This window comes from Taudactylus pleione, unplaced genomic scaffold (genome assembly GCF_031769625.1).
Source record: "Taudactylus pleione unplaced genomic scaffold, aTauple2 ptg000043l, whole genome shotgun sequence".
In the NCBI taxonomy this organism is placed as follows: domain Eukaryota; kingdom Metazoa; phylum Chordata; class Amphibia; order Anura; family Myobatrachidae; genus Taudactylus; species Taudactylus pleione.
Window position 1 is genome coordinate 12,578,128 of NW_028284445.1, and position 20,738 is coordinate 12,598,865.

General features: G+C 43.7%; 1 protein-coding gene across 2 annotated transcripts in view; it reads left to right on the top strand.

Annotated features, from left to right (window-relative positions):
- Positions 1 to 20,738, top strand: part of KATNAL1 (katanin catalytic subunit A1 like 1) — a 159,942-nt gene that overhangs the window by 54,692 nt on the left and 84,512 nt on the right. For both annotated transcript variants that reach the window (XM_088460261.1, XM_088460260.1), the window contains exons 3-4: positions 7,908 to 8,068; positions 17,166 to 17,331. In XM_088460261.1, coding sequence (XP_088316387.1) covers positions 7,908 to 8,068; positions 17,166 to 17,331 — 327 coding nt within the window. The remainder of the gene's footprint in view (positions 1 to 7,907; positions 8,069 to 17,165; positions 17,332 to 20,738) is intronic.

The following is a 20,738-nucleotide window of genomic DNA, read 5'->3' on the forward strand; positions in this document are numbered from 1 at the left end:
ATCCATTTATCTACATTGTTTGTTTGTTTTTTGTTGCGTTTTTTTTGTTTCTGTCTACAAAAATATATTATGTGGCTTTCGGCAAAACGTGTCTACAACTTATATCTATATCCATGAAAGGTAGTGTTTAAAGGCATGATCGCAAATAATAATTTCATCCCGTGCAGATGAATCTGTCTAACACAGTGATGGCAAACAAATACAGCTCAAGTGCCTTTAGCTTTCCTAAGACTCACCTGTTCACTTTTAACTAAAAACAAACCAACTATGACCGTCATATACACACTGTACATGGCCCAAAATGTCCCCCCATGCTTTTCACCCGCTTGGTCCAATATGCCTCCACATGCGCTGAGACCCCCATTTGCCATGAAACGGTTCAACATGATTTCACATGTACTCAGAACTCCTCACATGCCATCAACCTCATCATCGAATCACTGACTTTGATCACTAAACAAAGTTCCCTGTTAGGAGTAATTTAGTGCTACAGCTGACTTTCCCTCAGTTACTAGTGTTCCGCCAAGTACAGATCTGAAAATGAGGACACCAGTGATGTGCGGTCAGGTGAGGCAGAGCCTTTCCTGTCATTCTTAGCTATAACCAGAGTTTTGACTAATAAAAATTATAAGAAAAAATGTAAGAAAATATTTTAAATATCTTCTTTGTATTATTCTAATCATTTTTGTAGTCAAAACTCTGGAGTAAAAAGTGTATGGCAGGTGAGGCAGTGCCTCCCCTGTCTACCATTTCTGCACATCCCTGATCAAAACTCACCAGCACTATATACTCCTGCACCTTTGTATAATGTCCACGTGTACCCTTGGCTTCATATATGTATGTGTACATCTGGTTCTGATACCAGCCAGTGCCTCCCCAGCCATTTACCTCACGGCACGTCACTGAAGGACACATGCCAGCTTTCAGAGGCCGTATGTACTCTTTATGGAAATCTCTGCTCTCGTCAGTTTCAGATTGCAGGTAATTTATACGCCATCCAAAACACGCAAGAGCCGAGATTTCTGGAAAAATGACGGGTGACCTCTCAAAAAATGATCTGTGTCCTCGTTCCCAGCTCCTAATTTGGCAGGAAGATCCTAGCTAAGGACAAGGGGCTCATCTCTAGGTTACACACAGCAAAAAATTATATAATAATGCCCCCCTCCCCCCCCCCAACCTACTAGTACTGTATGGGCATATAGAGGCAATGGAGCATTGTAGTCTGTCAGTTGGTTTAAGGCTGGTTTGCAGACCTTGTGTGTTTATTGTGGCTCTCAGATGCACTGAACTCATCAGTTTTGCTGCATTTGACATTGAGGTAACTTTCATGTTAATGTCATGTGCTGCCTCCCTACCAAGGGGACATGGGATCTCTATACCAACGTGAAGATATACAATTGTTCTCATAATAAATTGATCTTGGAATACACGTTATGCCGCAGACTGATTATCTGTTCCACATCTTAAGTAAATTGAATGAATAAAATGCTATTTCTGCAGTGATAAATGCTACAGCAGCCTGGTTTTTAAGCACCTTATAGTATTTATTCCTCAGCTGCTACTTGTCCTTCTGTACCCTGTTTGTCGCACAATCAGATCACTGAAATGCTCACAGCAGCATTAGGTTTGTGCATTGAACTAGTGGGGGGGAGAGTGGCAAAGGATTGTGGGGCAGTGACCTGTACACGTGTCCCCAGTAGGATGTGCTAGTAGTCTGGGGGCATCTTTCACACTAACACAGGGATATTGTGTTGTCAGATACGCCCTTGTGTAAGTTAAAATGTATAGATATTGTTCATTCATTACTCCAAAAGTTGTTGTTGTTATTATTATAATTATTATTATTATTATTAGCAGTAATTTACTCTTTCCAGTATGGGGATTCTTGCTGCTGGAGTTTGCCTAGTGCTACGTGAGAGGGTACTTACATTAAGTGTGTGAATATTACCGTTCCTCGCCGTCAACCATTTACATACTGTACCTTACCAGGAGATGGAAATATGAATTATACATTGATTGTCTTTAGTACTACTTTAATTAATAGTAAACCTCAGCCATTTTGATGTTTGAACCAATATTCATGTACGTCCTGGATAGCAGTATCCCGAGGGCTAGTGACCTCACTGAGCAACTCTGTGACCAAATATTCATGTGGACGGTTTTTGTTGTATTGAATGGATAGGCTGCAGTCCTTTTATAGGATGTATTAATAGCGTGGGGCATCTTTCACACTGATACAGGGAGATTGTGTTACCCAGTGCGACCTCATGTAAAATGAAAATTTCTTCTTCCTCCATAGGGGGCACAGGCTTTACGCTGGGTACAGGTTGGTGGAAAGGAGTCTGGGCACCACACCGTTAACCTTGTCAGGGACAGCCCAGGCTTCTCCTATATCCCTCCCCCAGCCACAGGCCAACTCAGTTTTTTGTTTGGTGCCTGGGTAGACACACCACTGGAAGCTGTGTTAACATCTTTATAACCTTTTATTTTTTTAGTAAGCAGCGCTAGGTATCCTATAGGATGCCCGTGCAGCTGCTTGATCACCCCAGCATCGGCGGCAGCGGCGCTGGCGATGTGCCAGGGTCCTCGGCCGGAAGCTCCCGTTCTGGTGGAGCTCCAAGCTGCAGCCGGCGCAGTAAGGGGAAGGTAAGTGCGGCTTATCACCGCTGGGTGGGAGACACCAGCGGTGAAGGCAGGGGGACCTATGTAGTCTCCGCATCCTCCATAGACCACCAGGGCAGCAGGGCGTTTATGGCGGCCATTGCCCTGGGGTCCAGGCCTGAAGGGGGTGGTAGGCTCTCCCCGCTGGCTCCTCCCCCACCCCTTGGCGGTTTTCCTCTTAAGAGTAAGTTGCTACACGGTTATTGCTCCTCCTCTCTCTCCTCCTCACAGATGCTGGGCAGCCATTTCTCAGTGCTTGCAGTTCAGCTGGTCTGCGGAGAGTACAGGCTCCTGTGTCTCCCTGTATTCCTCACCTTCACCAGTCAGGTTATACTTATTGCTCCTGCCTCCCCTGTTGGGGCTGGTTTGTTGAGCATTTATTGCCTTATAGCTTTATATTGCATTGAATGTTATATTTGACTGTTAATGTATTTTGCATAGTCAGTTTCTGCATAGCCCCACTTATTTGTTTATCTGTGGTGCATTTACATTCTCTGCTCTAAACCTTGTTTTGCACATCTCAGTTCTTGCGTTGGTGTGTGGGGTTCTCCTTGAATTCTGTAAGATGTCTTCTAGGGGTAAAGCTCCCGAGGAGGTGGGTACTTCTAAGCTTAGTAATTGTAAAGCTTGTGCTGCTGTGGTTTCTACACTGCTTCCGGACCATGATGGTCTTTGTGTTCGCTGTTTTACTACTGCACAGCAGGGGACCCTCTCTGCTGTGACTGCCAGCCGGAACCTGCTTGGATTTCCTCGCTGTCACAGGTAATGCTACAAGTAGTGGCTAGACTCTGAGCTCCTGTGGTTGCGCCCTCTGTGGCTGGCCCTTTAGGTGTGGCCCAAGGTTCTAATTCCATGCTGTCCCAGTTGCTGCCTGCCGCTATGGAACCACCTTGGATAGAGTCCTTTATGCAGCCAGTTCAGGGATTAGCACAGGTGTTCGAGTCCTTTAAGGAGATGCTGGGCAGGGAGCGTGCTACTAAGCATAGGCATACTAAGAGGGACAGCTTTATACCATTGTCTGATATTGAATCGAACTCCTATGTTCACTCCGATCTGGAGGAAGATCTATCGGGGGTTTCTGATGGGGAATCTTCGACTATTCCAGAGGATTCCCAGCCTCAGGTAGATGTGGTTTCCTTGATTAAGGCAGTTAAATCTGTTTTACTAATAAAGGATGCGGAACCAGCCCTTGTATCTATTGCTCCAATGTTTAAACAGCAAAAGAAGGCCGTGTCAGAATTTCGTTCATCACCGAAGCTTGAGGATCTTTTGGCGGAAGCCTGGACTCGCCTTAATAAACATTTCCCAGTATCAAAGCGTATTACTACTTTTTATTCTCTGCCGGCTGCAGATCGGACTAGATGAGAATCTTCTCCACTAGTTGATACGCATGTTGTTCGCTTGGTTAAGAGTAGTATTCTTCTTCTTCCGAACGCGGCATCTCTTAAGGATCCGACAGATAGACTTAAGATAATTCTCTAACTTCCTATATACTCCAATGCGGGCGCTGTAGCTCGCCAAGTCATCCAAGTCCTTGCTTCTGCCTGGGTTGCTAAGGCTATTGGTAGCTGGGTTGACGCCCTGGAGGTTGGCCTTACGTCAGGTGCCCATAGAAATTATCTTTTGTCTATAGTGGAGCGTGTAAGAGAGGCAGCTTCTTATATTGGGGAGGCTGCCATAGACACTGGGATATTAACATTCAAGGTGTCGGCCTCTTCAGTGTCAGCCAGGAGAGCTCTCTGGCTACATTCCTGGAGGGCAGATTCGGAGTCTAAGAAGGCACTTGAGACTTTCCCCTTTTCTGGGGATGTTCTTTTCAATCCAGAATTGTACAAAATAGTGGCTACAGTAGCGGCATCTAGGACAGCTTATGTTCCTTCTGGGGCAGCTCCTAGGTCACGATCCTCTAATTTTCGGTCCTTTCGTCTGCAGGGTAAGGCCAAGGGGTGATCGGTCTATAAAGTAGGTCCCAGGGTTCCTCTGTCAAGGGTTCTAAACCTGCAGGTACTGTATGCAGCCCTGGGCCTCCAGACGACCTGGTAAGCCAGCTGACAAGCCTTTTACTTGACGGGGCAGGCATCCTGGGGGACCCCAGGGTGGGAGGCCGGCTTCTTCTTCTTTTTTCTGAAGTTTGAGGGGTTGTCTCTTTTTTTGTTTTTACAGCACCGTCAGGTGTCAATTCATTCTTGCATGCAGGTGCTGGGCTCTCTAGTCTCCACCTTCGACATGGCCCAGTTTCATTCCAGGCCTCTACAGTTGGAGATTCTAGCTCGGTGGAACAAGTTCCATCTTCAGCTCAAGTCCCAGATGATTATGCTTTCTCACGTAGTTTGTCATTCCCTGTTGTGGTGGCTCCAGGAGTCCCACCTAGTCAGGGGACATCCTTTTGGGTCCAGGACTGGGTCCTCCTCACCACCGACGCAAGTCTTCGGGTGTGGGGGGCGGTTTCCTGTCAGCAGACCTTTCAGGGGCTGTGGTCGGACTGGGAGAGTTGGTTACCAATCAACAGTCTGGAACTCAGAGCGGCTTACAGACCTCTTTGTCAGGCCTTGCCCCTTCTTCAGGGTCGACTAGTGCAGGTACAGTCCGATAACGCGACGGCTATCGCGTACATAAATCATCAGGGAGGCACTCGCTGCCATGTGGGAAGTAACTCTTATTCTCCAAAGGGCAGAGAGGCATCTTCCGTCCTTGTCGGCAGTGTACATTCCAGGGGTACAAAACTGGGAAGCGGACTTCCTAAGCTGTCAGGACGTTCACTTGGGTGAATGGAATCCGGATGTCTTTCAACTCCTGTTTCTTTAATGGGGGGCTGCCAGACATCGATATGATGGCATCCCGGCACAATCACCAAGTGCTGAGGTACTGCTCCGGAGACCTTTCTGGTGGACGCGTTGGCAGTGCAGTGGACATTTCCACTCCTGTACATCTTCTCTCCAATCTCTCTGATTCCTTGGGTACTCCACAACTTGAAGTTGAAGGGGGGTAGGGTGATCCTAGTGGCTCCCAGACCTTCAGGGCCTCTCGGGCGACGCCCCTCTGCGTCCTCCACTGTGGTCAGATCTTCTGTCTCAGGGCCTGTGTTTTCATCCGGATTTAGCCCGTCTAGCTTTGACTGGGTGGCTCTTGAGACATCCGTCTTAAGTGCTAAAGGATTCTCCAGGTCAGTCATTAACACTATGCTTAATGCTTGTAAGCCCTCTTCGGCTAGAGTTTACCATCAGGTTTGCAGGACTTGCTTTGACTGGTGTTCAACTAGAAATTTTAGCAGGCAGGGCTGGATTTGGGCCTACGCCTTGCTTCACTGAAAGTGCAGATTTCGTCTCTCGGTCCTCTTTCAGAGACAGATTGCACTGTTGCCTGATGTTCAGACTTTTCTTCAAAGGGTTCTCCATGTACAACCACCGTTTGTACCGCCGGTGGTTCCTTGAATTTGTCTCTGGTTCTTAGGACCCTGCAGTCTTCACCTTTTGAGTTCTTGGATACTGTGGACATTTCTTGAGCACTTTATCCTGTCGCTCTCCGTTTCTTATCTTTCACGATGACAGAGCTGTCCTTCGGACGCGACTTTGTTACCTTCCTATGGTTTGTTTTCAGGTTCCACATCAATCAGGAGATTGTGGTTCCTGCTTTCCAGGTTCCAGAGTCTTCTCCGGAGGAAGCCTCTCTGGTTGTTGTGAGGGCCCTCCGGATTTATGTAGATAGGACAAAGGACTTGTGTAAGACAGATTCTCTCTTTGTCCTGTATGATTTTCACAAACTGGGTTGGCCAGCAACTAAACAGAAGCTGGCTAGGTGGATCCATTTGACTATACGCCACACCTATGCGGTGACGCATCTTCCGGCACCATCCGTGGTGAGAGCTCATTCTACACAGTCGGTGGGAACTTCGTGGGCAGTACGATGTGAGGCTTCTTTTTAGGGCGGCCTTGTGGTCTTCTGCAAATACGTTCCTGATATGTTATGCCTTTGATACCTTTGCCACACCTGATACGGCCTTAAGCAAAGGTTTCTAAGCACAGCCCAGGAGTGTCCTCTTTGGGACGTCCCAGCGTAAAGCCTGTGACCCCTATGGAGGAAGAAGAACAGGAGATTTATGTGCTTACCTGTTAAATCCTTTTCTTCGATTCCATAGGGGGACACAGTGCTCCCACCCTGACGCACCTGGCTTGTGGAGCTTACTGTATTTTTCGGATCTTCTGGTCACATGTCTTGTGAGCTTGGACCTGAGTGCGTGCCGGTCTTCCTTCTCCTTCATGCAGGCTTGTTAACTTAACTGAGTTGGCCTGTGGTTGGGGACGGGATATAGGGGGAAGAGGGAGCCTGGGCTGTGCCTGACAAGGTTAACAGTGTGGTGCCCAGTCTCCTTTCCACCAACCTATACCCAGCGTAAAGCCAGTGTCCCCTATAGAATCGAAGAAAAGGATTTAACAGGTAAACACATAAATCTTCTTTTATTCATTCATATTATTATCTACTTTTATATATTTTTTTCCACAACATTGGTTCAATACAGTAATAACTGCCTCTACTTTGTTGAGGAAACTGCTGCATTCATGGATGGAATTACAGAGAATTGGTGCTCTGTCTTTTCCTTCAGAGACTCAGCCATTTTGGAGTAACATTGTTCACAGAGTATGTGCAGTGGTGTTGATCCATTCATATGCACAACACACCTGCTGTGTAAGTGACAAGTTGCACAGGACCTGGTGGCTCACTCATGTCAAATGGCTTATTGAGGATAAGGGGTTACTTACTAAAGTGCCGGTTTATAGAATTGGAGGTGTTGCCCATAGCAACCGATCAGATTCTACTTATCATTTATATAGCACCTTCTAGAAGATAATAGCTAGAATCTGATTGGTTGCTATGGGCAACATCTCCTCTTGTATAAACCTGCACTTTAGCAGATATACCCCTAAGTGTATGAGGACCCATCTGTACTTGACATCGGTCCCATTCAACAGTCCTCTCACATGGAGCAAAGCAGATATAGGGGTCTATTTACTAAGCAGTGTTAGGAGACAGAGTGAAAAGTGATAAGTCTGTGATAAGGTGCCAGCCAATCAGCTCCCAACTGTCATTTTTCAAACAGCCTGTGAGATGGCATTTGGGAGCTGATTGGCTGGAACCTTATCACAGACTTATCACTTTTCACTCTGTCTCTTAACACTGCTTAGTAAATAGACCCCATAGTGTTTATACAAATACTAACTGTTTTTAATGTCTTTATTTTTGTATTGCAGGTGTGCCATGAATTAGTGGAAGAATATGAGCAAATGAAAACCATTGTAAATACTTTAGAGTCCTTTAAAATTGAAAAGCCTGCAGACTTCCCAGTGGCTTTCCAAGATGAGCCAGTCAAGGACCCTGCGGTCTGGCCTCCACCGGTTCCAGCAGAGCACAGGTGTGTATATAGTAGTGTGGGCGCACTGTAAGTGCTGCAAATCTCAGTTGTTATCAGACATCTGATAGGCCGCGCTTAACCTTTTTAGCCTGAGCAACTGTCATCTGCAAATCCAGATTTATTTGTTTTTGATGTGCTCTGAAACTATTGTAATGTTCATGTACCTTTGTTATAGCTTATACAGTTTACATTATTACAGTACTTTTCTTAAATATTGAGTTGCTACAAACTTTATTTTTACTTCCTAACATCGAGAAATTTTTTTTACTACTTTTCATAAAAAAATAGCAGATATTTTATAAGGGTATGAAATTAATTGTACAAAATCAGAGGTCATGCTATCTCCATGTCCAATTAGGAAAATACTTCCTAATAATGTTCTATAATTTCATATGATAGTAGAGAAATATAAAATGCCTGTGGGTGTACGTAACTTCTAGATATGATATCTTAAATTAGTGTTTCCCAACCTCGGTCCTCAAGGCACACTAACAGTCCTGGTTTTAGTGATATCCATGCTTCAGCACAGATGGTTAAATTAAAATAACTGAGGTACCAATTAAGACACCTATACCCAAGTATGGCTATCCTTAAAACCTGGACTGTTAGTGTGCCTTGAGGACTGTGGTTGGGAGCCCCTGTCTTTAACTGTAAAAAGTTTGCCCAACTCTTTTCTAAATGCAAAACATGTCTGATCTTTTGGAGTCCCTTGTTATCCTTTTATGGCTGGGCAGGATCGTAGCAGTTCAAATGATTGTGATCACTTAGTGGTTGTACTTCTTCCAAACTCTTCCAGCTCTTGTTCCCCTAATTCTAGCCTCCTAAGCCATCTCCTCTAACCCAGAGTATTCCAGTGTCCCCCAGATGAGATGAAAGTAGAATGTTGGATGTTGGTGGTGTTGTGGCTCATTATCCATATTACACATTCATCTGAGTTTTTTTTTTCCTGACCAGACCAGGTTAAAAGGTCCAAGACTGGATTTAGTGGGACACCTTTTTATATTTTATTATCCTTATCTTTTTACTTGTAGCCCTTTTTTAACCCCCTAAGAAGCATACATAGATCATAGTAATCTGTGCATTCTTCTTTTTAACATGATTTAAGGAAAAATTGAGCAGAGGTTGATTTTATGGTTTATTTTTAGCTCAAAATCGACAAACTTCAAAACAGAAAAATTGACCAACATTGACGTCGATTTTTTCCATGCCTAAAATCGACTGATAGTAAATGAGCTATTTGGACACACAAAATTGATCTTGGTGTTGGTTGAATTTATATTGATTTTAAATCGACCTTTAGTAAATTTTGCCCTCCGTCTGCTGAACAGAAGTTGTACAGTCCAGATAGTTCTAGAAAGCCTGCACCACATGCAGAGATTTGGAGGAATCGGAAAAATATCCCTATTGGAAGGACGATGACCCTTTGTTCAGATGAAAAATAGACCTCCCTTTGGCTGGAAAGAAAGCCTAGTATGCAAAACCACCCTCTCTGAATAGAAATATAGTATAAACTAAGACGACTTACAAGACAGACTGCTAGTTCAGAAACCTTTATTGGCAAGGCAATAGCCATTAAGAAAGCGCCCTTTCAAGTAAGGAAGTGCAGCTCCACCAACTCAGGATGCTCAAAAGGAGACTGCCGGAGGGCATCCAATAGAAGATACCCAAGGAAGAACAGGCGGTGTATACAGTAATGAGGCTGAATGTGGACCACAGCCTGCATGAAGATCTGCACTTCAGGAATCAAGACCAGTCTTTTCTGGAACAAAACAGACAAAGGTAAGATCTGACCCTTAAAAAAGGCTGAATTACTGATCCAGAAAAAACGAGTCCATTTAAACATGAGTCCAGGAAGAAATTACGCTAAATACACGAAACTGACTGCATAACTTACAAGATCTCTACACAAAGAGTGGCCCCACCCCAACGTTGCCTGATCATAGCCACTGGACATCGGAACACCAGTAGCGAGACACCCACAGCCCAGCGCTACCCAGGGTTAGGCTGTGGCTCTCTTACCTGAACCATGACTTTCCTGGGAGTGATGTGGCCACTGAAGAGGCTTGAGGATCCCAGGACACTCTTGTCCAGTGACCTAGTGATCCCTCCGGGTGCCCAGCAGATGGAACTGTGCAAGCTTTTTTTTTTTTTTTTTTAAATTCTAGAACAGTAGTCGAGAAGCATCCTTTTAAAAAAGTCCTTTCTGCACATGCCTGAGCCATGTGAACAAGGACTGAGGCACCTATCTCAAAGCAGTAAAATAAATAAAATTGCTTAATGCAGTGGTTCCCAAACTGTGTGCCGTGGCACCCTGGGGTGCCTCGGGACACTTGCCTCAGGTTGGTGGTCCAGCACCAAATCAAATTCTTTATGGTCAATGTAGTGTAAATATGTGGACAAACAGAAGCGCAAACTTGTTCACCACCAAATAACTGACCGTAAGGATGACATGTAAGCACATATTACTTCACTACATTTTTTTTTCAGAATTTCTTAATAACAAACTTTTGGCTTAGGGCAGGGGCGTCTCTAGAGAGGAGAGGGCTCGTGTGCAGTCTCCGACACGGCCCCCTCCTCTCCACTGAGCTGTGCGCAGCCAGCGCCTGAGTTATAGACTCTGGGCACTAGAGTGTCACAGGTCACCGGGAAAATGGCAGCGGCGGCCATTTTCCCTGTACTGCGCATGCGCAAATGACGGGAGAATGGCCGGCGCAGCCATTTTCCAGTCGTTTTACAGCGCTGGACCCCGCGCCGACGTGGGACTCCGGAGAGGTAAGTAATATTATGGGTGCAGGGTGTACGGTGCGGGGCCCCCCTGGACACAGGGGCCCGTGTTTCCCGCACAGCCTGCACCCATTATAGATACAATGCTGATATACTAGGGCGCCGTGATTCAAAAAAGTTTGGGAACCTCTGGCTTAATGGAAAAACCTGAAAGTCCAGTGGTGGGAGGGTTAATAATGGAGAGAGACTAGATTTCAGTTAACTGTTTAGTGCCTGCTCCCAAGCCATCCTCTAACCCAGAGTATTTCAGTGTTGCCCAGATGAGATGACAGTAGAATGTTGGATATTCGTGTTGTGACTCATTAGTCATACTACACATGCATCTGAGATTTTTTTTTTATGTACATTTAATTGTGTTGACTGAAACATTGCATTGGTATCATGGTGTCTAAGACCTTTTGCCTATCATAGCTCATCTGTATTATTCACTGTCCTTCCATTAACTGGAACTGTACGTCAGAGGAACCTTCGAGTCGTTTGACCTTGTAATAAATACCACAAGTCAGTGAAATTCTAATACTGGGCTATTTATTGTTTAGTTTGTGATGCTTTTCCAGATCTAGATTACCAATAACAAACTGGATTTGTTGGTTTGCTGAGATCAATAGCTTCTCCATTTTCTCCTCAGTGTTTTGAATGATCTCAGTAGGTCCGCTGGGTAGGATACATTTTATGGTTTGTCTCCATAAACCAGTTAATTTGTGAAATGTCTGATACAGAATATTTTCATTGTCTGTGATGATATGCTTCCTATCTCTGCAATCTGCCACTTTTCATTTAAAAGAAATGTGTTTCAAATCTAATACTCGATTCTATTATAAAGACCTAATTTGTCTCGCCAGTGGAACAGTCAGTCGCACGCATGTAGAATTTATTTTATAGACTGCTCAATTTCTTATATCTGTATATTCTAGTGATTTTATTTCTTTTTGTTTTCTCTGAAAGTGGTTGAAGACTCAATGCTGTGTAAAACTTTTTATTATATAGTTTCGCCATAGAATTCTCTCTTTTTATGTCTTTTTCTCCAGCAATCCACTTTTAAAGGCAATCAACAAAATGTTGTTATAACCTCATCGAACATTATCTTCATGCTTGTTTGAAGTAGTTTACTAAAATCTTGTAGATGGGGATTGTAAAAGTGCAAGCTTTATTCTTTGTTACAGTTTTATTGACTTTGATTGTTGAATGTGTAATGTGTTTTTCACATGCCTAGCTAGGTCTGCTGGTTTGGTCTGCTCCACATCTAAAGCTGGGTACACACTATCCAATTATCTGGCAGATCATCTGAGAATGTTATGATCTGGACAGAGGAATGTATTATTTGTACGCCCATACAATCTCCAATTATCTCAGATAAATCGTTCTCATCGTATCTTCTAGGATGCTCATAAGATGCAATAAATCTGGTCACAGTATTGTAAACATTTTGCAGTGTGTACGCACTGATGACCAATATCTGCGCAGCTTGTACAGCGACATGATAATTCCATCCAATCATTAGGACAGATACATTGTAGGATTGGCAGGAACCGTTGCACTGGTGTCACTATGCGAGCCGCACCAGGTGACGCCATCCGAGGGGGTGACGCCAAAATAGCAGAGCTGCTCTGCTATTTTGTTGTCACCCCGTCGGATTTATATCCTCTTCTGTTCATTCACTTTGCATTTTGTTAATTGATAAAAATAAATTATTAACACTTCTATTTTTGAAATCATTCTTACTTTGCAGCATTTTTTTCCACACCTGCCTAAAATTTTTGCACCCTACTGTGTATATATGCGTGTGTGTATATATAATATATACATACATACATACATACATACATATATACATACATACATACATACATGCATGTTGAGTCTCCAATATCCAAAATGCTTGGGACCAGGGGTCTTTTGGATATCGGAATATTTCGTATTTTGGAATATTTACATAAAATAATGAAATATCTTGGGAATGGGACCCAAATATACACACACAATGCATTAATGTGTTATATACTGTACACCTTATACACATAGCCTGAAGGTCATTTTATACTATATTTTTAATAATTTTATGCATCAAAAAAAGTTTGTGTACATACATGAAATTCATTTATGTTTCATATATACCTTAGACACACAGCCTGAAGGTTATTTTATACTATATTTTTAATAATTTGTGCTTTAAACAAAGTTTGTGTACATTGAACCATCAGAAATCAAAGGTTTCACTTTCTCAGTCATGCTAAAAATATTCAGTTTTTCAGAATATTTGGATATGGGAGACTCAACGTGTGTGTGTGTGTGTGTGTGTGTGTGTGTGTGTATGTGTATATAAGTCAGATGTACGACTTTATATCTGTCTGTCTGTTATTACCCTGTTTTGTTCTATTAATGTTTCCAATTGTAAAGCACAACTGAATATGCTGCGCTATATAAGAAACTGTTAATAAATAAATAAAATGTACTGACTGACTCATCAACGCCCAGCCACCTGGACCTAGAAACATGAAAATCGTGTAGAATATCATGACGTACTGTAGGTGCCCACTAAGAAGGGATTTTTCAAAATGTGACTCCTGAGGGGGTGAAAAGGGCTAAAATGTTTCCTCCCCCTGCGCAATGTCCTGCCTGACTGTCTCATCGTGGCTGTAGCACAGTTCATATTCAAACACCAACTGTCACCCCAAGTGCTGCCAAACATTACTGGCAGTTGGTGTGGCTCCCCTGTTTGAATAGTATGGGGAGGGTTGGGGGTAAAGATACAATATTGGGTGCAGGGTTTTGGGGTAAGGGTACAATATTGGTAGCAGTGTTAGGGGATAAAGGTACATTATTGGGTTAAGTGTTGAGGGATTAGGACACAGTTTTGGGTGTAGTGTTAGGGTGCTAAGCATGTAGTTTGTGGGTTTAGGGTTAGAAGGTAAGTGTGCGTACAGTATGGAGTGTAGTGTTAGGGAAACTTTGTTATTACAGAGGTGAGCAAGGAAAATGTGTTACTACACAGGTGAGGGAGAGGAATGTCAAATGTGTTACTACAGGGTGAAGGAAGGGAATGTGTTACAGCATGGTCGAGGGAAGGGAATTTGTTACTCCATAGAGGAGGGAGGGTAATGTGTTACTACAGGTGGATTACCACTATTAACTGCATATATTACATACAGATACATTTTTTTTGTATTTACTTCTCGGTAGTCACATCATTACACATTTGCAGAATTTAAAATAAATACTTATCGTTTGGAAACTGTCCCAATCTGCCCATTGTCTGGAACAAAAGATTGCTCCCTCACAGCGTGCACAACCATGTGAGACTGGGTATAGCGGCACAGACTGGGACACCATGGGAACAGAAGCATCTTAGTGATGGTGCAGCACATATTTGTGCTGTACAGAGCGATTGTATTTCTTTATAATGTACAAGAGATGCTAATATGATTTGCTAATGTTCTGCTAATATACAGTGTCATGTTTACACCCACAGCCAATTACAGCTGTATAAATGGTCAGTTCTGATGTCATCACTTCAATTCTCATTATAAAAGTTTTGTACTATGAGGAATAATGCACTCCCTAATGTAAATAATTTTGAATCCTCCCCATATAACCGTTTAGTATATGTACTTGTGCCTATATATCACACATGCCTACTCTCTCGGAATGTCTGAGGGACTCCCAAGATTGGGGGAGTTACCCAACACTCGCTGGAGAGTAGCCCACTCTCCAGGATCCCACCCACATACACAGTGATGTGGGTGGGCTGGGAGGCTTGTTGGCGCGATTTGTGTCAAACTACATCATCGTGGACCTGCCCCTGCTGCAATATGGCACAAATTGTGGAATTAAATAGGGCCGGCCCTACCATTACACTGAGTACGTGATTGAGTATAAGGCGCCACACTGGGGAGGACGCTGGCTTTCTGTAACAGGCTGGCACTCCAAAGGTTGGAAGAAGAGAGGACTTGAGGAGAAAGAAGGGGTGGCCACCACACTACTTGTCTGGTCCATGTCACTGACTGCAGAGAGTGGGTTTGGAGGCTTATCAGAAAAACCTTCCTGGCTGTCAGGTATCTGCAGTCAGTAACATGGAATATGCAGGAGGTGTGATGGTCACCCCTTCCCTCTCCTCATGTCCTCTTCACCTACCCTTTTGTGTACCATTCAATCACGAGAAGCCCCGCCCCTCCAGACTACAGGAACCTAGGAGCTGGTGCCGAATGACTTCTTGGTGAGGAGAATTGATGTATACTGTATGTGTATGTATATGGGCAGGATGTACTAAGGGCAGAAATGCTTTAAAAGCCCCCAAAATGCTGATTTTTGGGGTTTTACCACATTTCTCAAATGTACTAAGCACATGCATTCCAGTGCTTCATGCCAGTGGGTAACGCCATCTATCGATGGCATTACCCAATAGCAGCCTATAGTCTTCTTTTCAGGACACCCCCTGAGAGGGATCCAATCGGATCCCTCCAAGCAGCGCATGCGCAGAATGACGCCAGCGGGACTTCTGGATGTTAAACAAGGAAGTGCTGAGAGGGTAAGTGAATGTGTTAATGAGTGCTGGGAGGATGAAATGAGTAATGAATGGGTTAATCAGTGCTGAGTGGGGGTGTTAATGGGTAAATAGGTAGATGGGTACTGTGTGGGAAGATCTTTATGGGCGCTGATAGAAGGGATGTTAATGGGTGCTGGGAGGGTGAATTGATAATGGAATGGAGAGGAATAGGTTAATGGATAATCAGGTGTGTGGGTGATTGGTTCTAGAGGGAATGGTTTAATAGGTGGTTAATTGATTCATGGAATCCTGAGGGTGATGGGTAGGGGTAAGGTAATAGTTGCTGAATGAGTAAATGAGTTAATGGGTGTAAATGGGTGTGGAGGTGAATGGGCATATTGGGTGCTCTGAGTAATAAGTGTTCAATAGATTTACAGACAGAATGTGTAAGTTCATGCCAGGTTGGTTTAGCTCCATGCTCATTTTGCAGATGAAAAAATATCCGTGGGTAGGGAAAACTGCGGTGTAGTGGTCACCTCCGGTGAATGGATGCTGAGCGCATGCGCCAAGCATCTATTCACACTGACAGCAGCGCAAGAGGGCAGCCCGGCATATCCGTAAGTGCCGGGCACGCCCCCAAGAGTGAGGGAAACGGGATGCGTCTTAAAGAGACGCCCCCTTTTCCTTGACCACATCCCTTGTCGGATGCACGAGCACCTTTTGGTGCGCACAGATGTGCACTGCTCGGCACCGGACCTAGAGTGAACACTATAATGGTTTGAATACACTGATGTACAACATAATTATGTATTGCGGCATAATTATATATTGTGGCACTGATGTGTGGCATAGTTATATATTGTGGCACTGATGTGTGGCATAATTATATATTGTGGCACTGATGTGTGGCATAATTATGTATTGGGGCACTGATGTGTGACATAATTATGTATTAGGCACTGATGAGTAGCGTATTGTGGCAAAAGTATGTATTAGGGCACTGAGGTGTGGCAAAATGATGTATTGGGGCACTGATGTGTGGTATATAATGTATTAAGCAGTGGGTGGTCGGGCCACAATTAAGTAAATCGTGTTGCGACACCCCCCTTCCCCCCACCAACAAAGTACAATCACATCTTTTATTTTATATGAACATCTATTTAAAGAAAGAAGAAGCACCACATATGTTTGTTAGTAAACATATGTATATATGTTGAGTAATGTAAAAGCATCATACAGCTCTTCCTTCTTATGTATGGATGGGGATGTGGTTGAGTGTTAGAGGCATATTTATCAAGCCCTTTTTACCTTTTTCCTGCTTGAATTAGGGCTATTTAAGAAAAGCCTAGTGCAGGATATATGAGAGAGGCTAAATTTGGCTAAATAGTGTTGCAGACAGCAGTGATGATTATTTACCAAGCTCTGAGAAGATTGCCCCCTATTGGCTAACGCCATCTATAGATAATGTTAGCCGCTTTGTGGCTGTAGAGGGCCTACTTCCTGCTCCCCTTCTGTCCATCACATTGAGTCCTAGTAGCCACACATGGGCAGTGTCAGAAAAGGCAGTGAGCAATAGTGGTAGCTATCACTTCATTGTTAAGTCATTGTTGCCATAATATGCAGCGATAAGTAATAATAATAATTAACTGAACTGAACATTTACTTTGTTGTATGTACTCTGTGAATAGGCCACAGACATCCTTTATGACATGACTCATTTTGAAAGTTTGGTTAAGTAATTAGTAATTGGTGACAAAACAGGTAGATGCGATAGGCAAACATGTTCCTGGATGAACTTATTTAGTGTATGTTTGCCTTTGCTTTGTTCAGGGCTCCTCCTCAAGTCAGACGACCCAACAGAGATGTCAAACCTTTACGGAAAGAATCTCCAGCAATCCAACCTCATGGACCGGTTGGCAGAGCCCATCCCATCTCGAAAAATGACAAGCCCTCAAACCGGGACAGGGAAGTCCGAGGAAGGGCTAAAGATGACAAGGTATAGGGATTTTCAGGGACTTCAAGCACCATGTCATTATTTATTTCTTTTTCTTTGTTTTCTAGTTGCTCAAAGCACACAAAGCAAAATCTATAAGTTCTGTTATTATCGTCCTAGATATATATATGTGTATATATATATATATATATATATATATTAACCATAAGTGAATTCACAAAAAGCAGCAATAGATTTAAGTTGTGGTATATATTATTTAGGAACATATTTATCACAATCCACATTTTTGTGGGTGTGATAAATATTTTTTTGCTTAAATGTGCAACGTGAAAATTAATATTTTCACACAAATGTACTATTGTACAGTAGCGAGGAGCCGTGCTCCGATACGAGCCTGTTCTGGCGAAGAGATGAAAGCAGTGTGATAGCATAAAGATCCCGTGCTGCATCCTGATTCAAGTCCTCGGCGCACACTGGATCCCTCTCCGTAAATATTTAATCCATAGGCTAATCTGGATAATGCCGTCTGGAAATGGCGTTGCCTATCGGGGTGAAGCTCGCTTGCTAAATCTGTATTTTGTGTCTTAATTCGCTTACAGTGTAGTAAGCATTTAGGGCTAGTTTTCTTGTTGCAGATTTTAAGTCACGTGGCATGGCTTAGTCGCAAAGTCTGTGCCGTGCCAAGCGGGAATATTTGACGTGATTTAAGGATAGGTGTATGATCTAACAACCAGAATGTCACCAAATTTGCTAGGGAGACTATATAAGACCTGAAAAAAAGGGTTCCGCACAAAATATTTTGTAATGCAAAATTAATAATAAGAAGTAAACTGTAATGAGCGATTATCTATATTGTGTTACACAAATGATTTACACAGCAATAAAACATCTGTACATTTGTTTTTCACTGCTTTCACATTGCACAGCACCATATTCCCCCTATTGGCGACTATTTGCACTAAAAAATATTTCCGTGGAATCCTGCGTCCCATGTCCTAAGCAGTCCTTACGGGTGTTATCTCTAGAGTCTATTCTCTTCTAAAATGACTTGGGTTAAAGAGCTGGGAGGATTGAAAGTAGGTGTGCTGAATAAAGTGTGTGATTTTTTTCTATATATATTGTGTTTTTAGCCGTGCCTCATCAGGCCGATTTTTCTACCTGTGCCGCCCCCATCCCCTGAACATGTGTCATCATGATGTCCTACTGAGGCCAGTCAGTGCCAAAAGGCAAGATTTCTAGAATCGGGGGTTTCCAAATGCTTGATATTAAAGCAAGTGTGACAAGTCCATGAAGAGGGCATAATAAATGCTTAACTAGTTATAATATACGGGTAGGGTATGGGATCCCGGCGGTCGTGATGCCGCTTGTCAGAATATCGACAGCGGCATCCAGACAGTCAGTCACAATCCCGACACCCTTAGGTAAGTAAGGTAACACTAACCCTCACCCCTAACCTTCCCTCCCCGGTGCCTAACCCTAACCTCCCCTTCACCGGTGTCTAGCCCTAACCCTCCCCCCTTAGTGCCTAACCCTAACCCTCCCCCCTTAGTGCCTAACCCTAACCCCCCTCCTAACCCCCGATACTTACCTTCGGGCGGTCCGTGTTCTGGCACCGGGATTTCGACCGTCGGCATCCCGCACACCGGGATGCTGACTACATCCCATAATATAAGTCATATGAAGGTATGAAATAATTCTGACACATACAGGACCAGGAGTCACAGTAAGCCATTATATGTGGAAGTAGGGTCACCATGCCTGAGCTGAATGTTTTATTTCAGATGTGGGCTCCATTCCAGATCATTTGAGCAAGTTAAGAAATCTGGGGAAGGGGGCAGAAAAAGAACCTTGCACTGCCCTGGACATAGATGTACAGATTGGTCTCCCTATGTACTGTATAGTGTATTATTATACAGCATTAATAACTGACCCTATAGATGGACTATATCAGCGCACCTCTAACTGTACATGTTTTTCAGATCTCCTAGTTGGTGCACAAGTATATTCATTACTGGCTGACACATTTTAAAAGAACAACATGTGGTGCTAATTATTTCATTTGTGACACTGAGGTGATCTTAAAAACATAACTTTAGTACTATATGCTATTACCATTGTGGTCATCATGGTGTGGGCTGGAGAGGGAGGTTTCCAGGCAACTATGGCAATAGTAAGAAGAGCACTGTCCTCCGGGCAGGTGCCGTGGGACTGCAACTGTGTCGGCACCACTGTTTGCACACCCCTTGTTATGGCCCTGGTTTATAAAGTAGTCTTTATAAAGAGTCTTTTTCTGTTTTGTAGACCACTGCACTGATCATGCAGATTATGCAATAAGCTTTGCAGACAAATCTTGTGTGTTTTCGCTCTGTGCATGCTCCGATGCTGAGCACATACAACTATGGACATAACCGGTGTCGTAACTCCTGGAATGCTTTGCGCAGCTGCTGTTACTTTCTATAGCTGACGGGCACTAGGACCTGGATCAGCTTTCCGGAGGCGCAGCCTGTGCCTGAGCAGTTCCCCACCGCGTTTTTCTCCTCCCTCCGTCCATACTAACGGTTGTGCCTACGTAACTTCTGTGGTGGAGAGTGTATAAACCCAATTCATACATTGTCACCACCGCACTGTATAATAACTATTCCACTGCCACCACTACATAAGCCCTCGCAGTGAGTGTGCAACCTGGCGCACCACAGTGCCCAGCATAACCCAAACTAGGTGATGTCGTCTGGTGATCATGCCCCCGGGCCACCTGTCAGAAATTCCACCACTGAACCTTGCATAGTATTACCCAACTCAGTCGCTTCTCTAATTGCGAACTGGGGGGTAACAGGTCGTAACGATGCTCGCCAAGTTAAACGAGCACATGCCAACAGAACTACGCGTCTCGCAGGGCAGGGTGTACATGGAGATATGCCTGTATTCAGATGGGCCTCTTACACCAGGGATAGGTCTGGTGCCAGTTGCCACTGATAATGATGACGGCTATGAAATTAAGCACATGGATACTTACACTTATGCATATAGACGAAGATCCGCAATGTGGGTGCAATTACTTGCATTGAAGTGTGTGCAGTAGCAGATAGCATGTTGAAGACACAGTTTCAGCTTGAGATAAAGTGCTGTTATTTACAGCAGCTGTCATTGTAAACTATATGCAAATATGCTTGTTGTCAAATATATTCTAATTCTAAGTTGGCTGGCAGCCCATATTCGTATGGATGGCTTCATATGTGAGACAATCTAATTATAGTACTCCCCCCCTCTCTTATTTTTGTGCGCTACTTAATTTAGAGTTTATTTAGTACAACATGAAAATTGAATATAACTTTATTGTCGCCTGTCTATCACGCACAATGGAGGCAGGGAGTTTGTGAGAAGAATTCATTTCTACAAGTGCAGCTGTTACCTATCAATTCAGTAGGAAACAGAAGCCTCCGTGGTCCTTA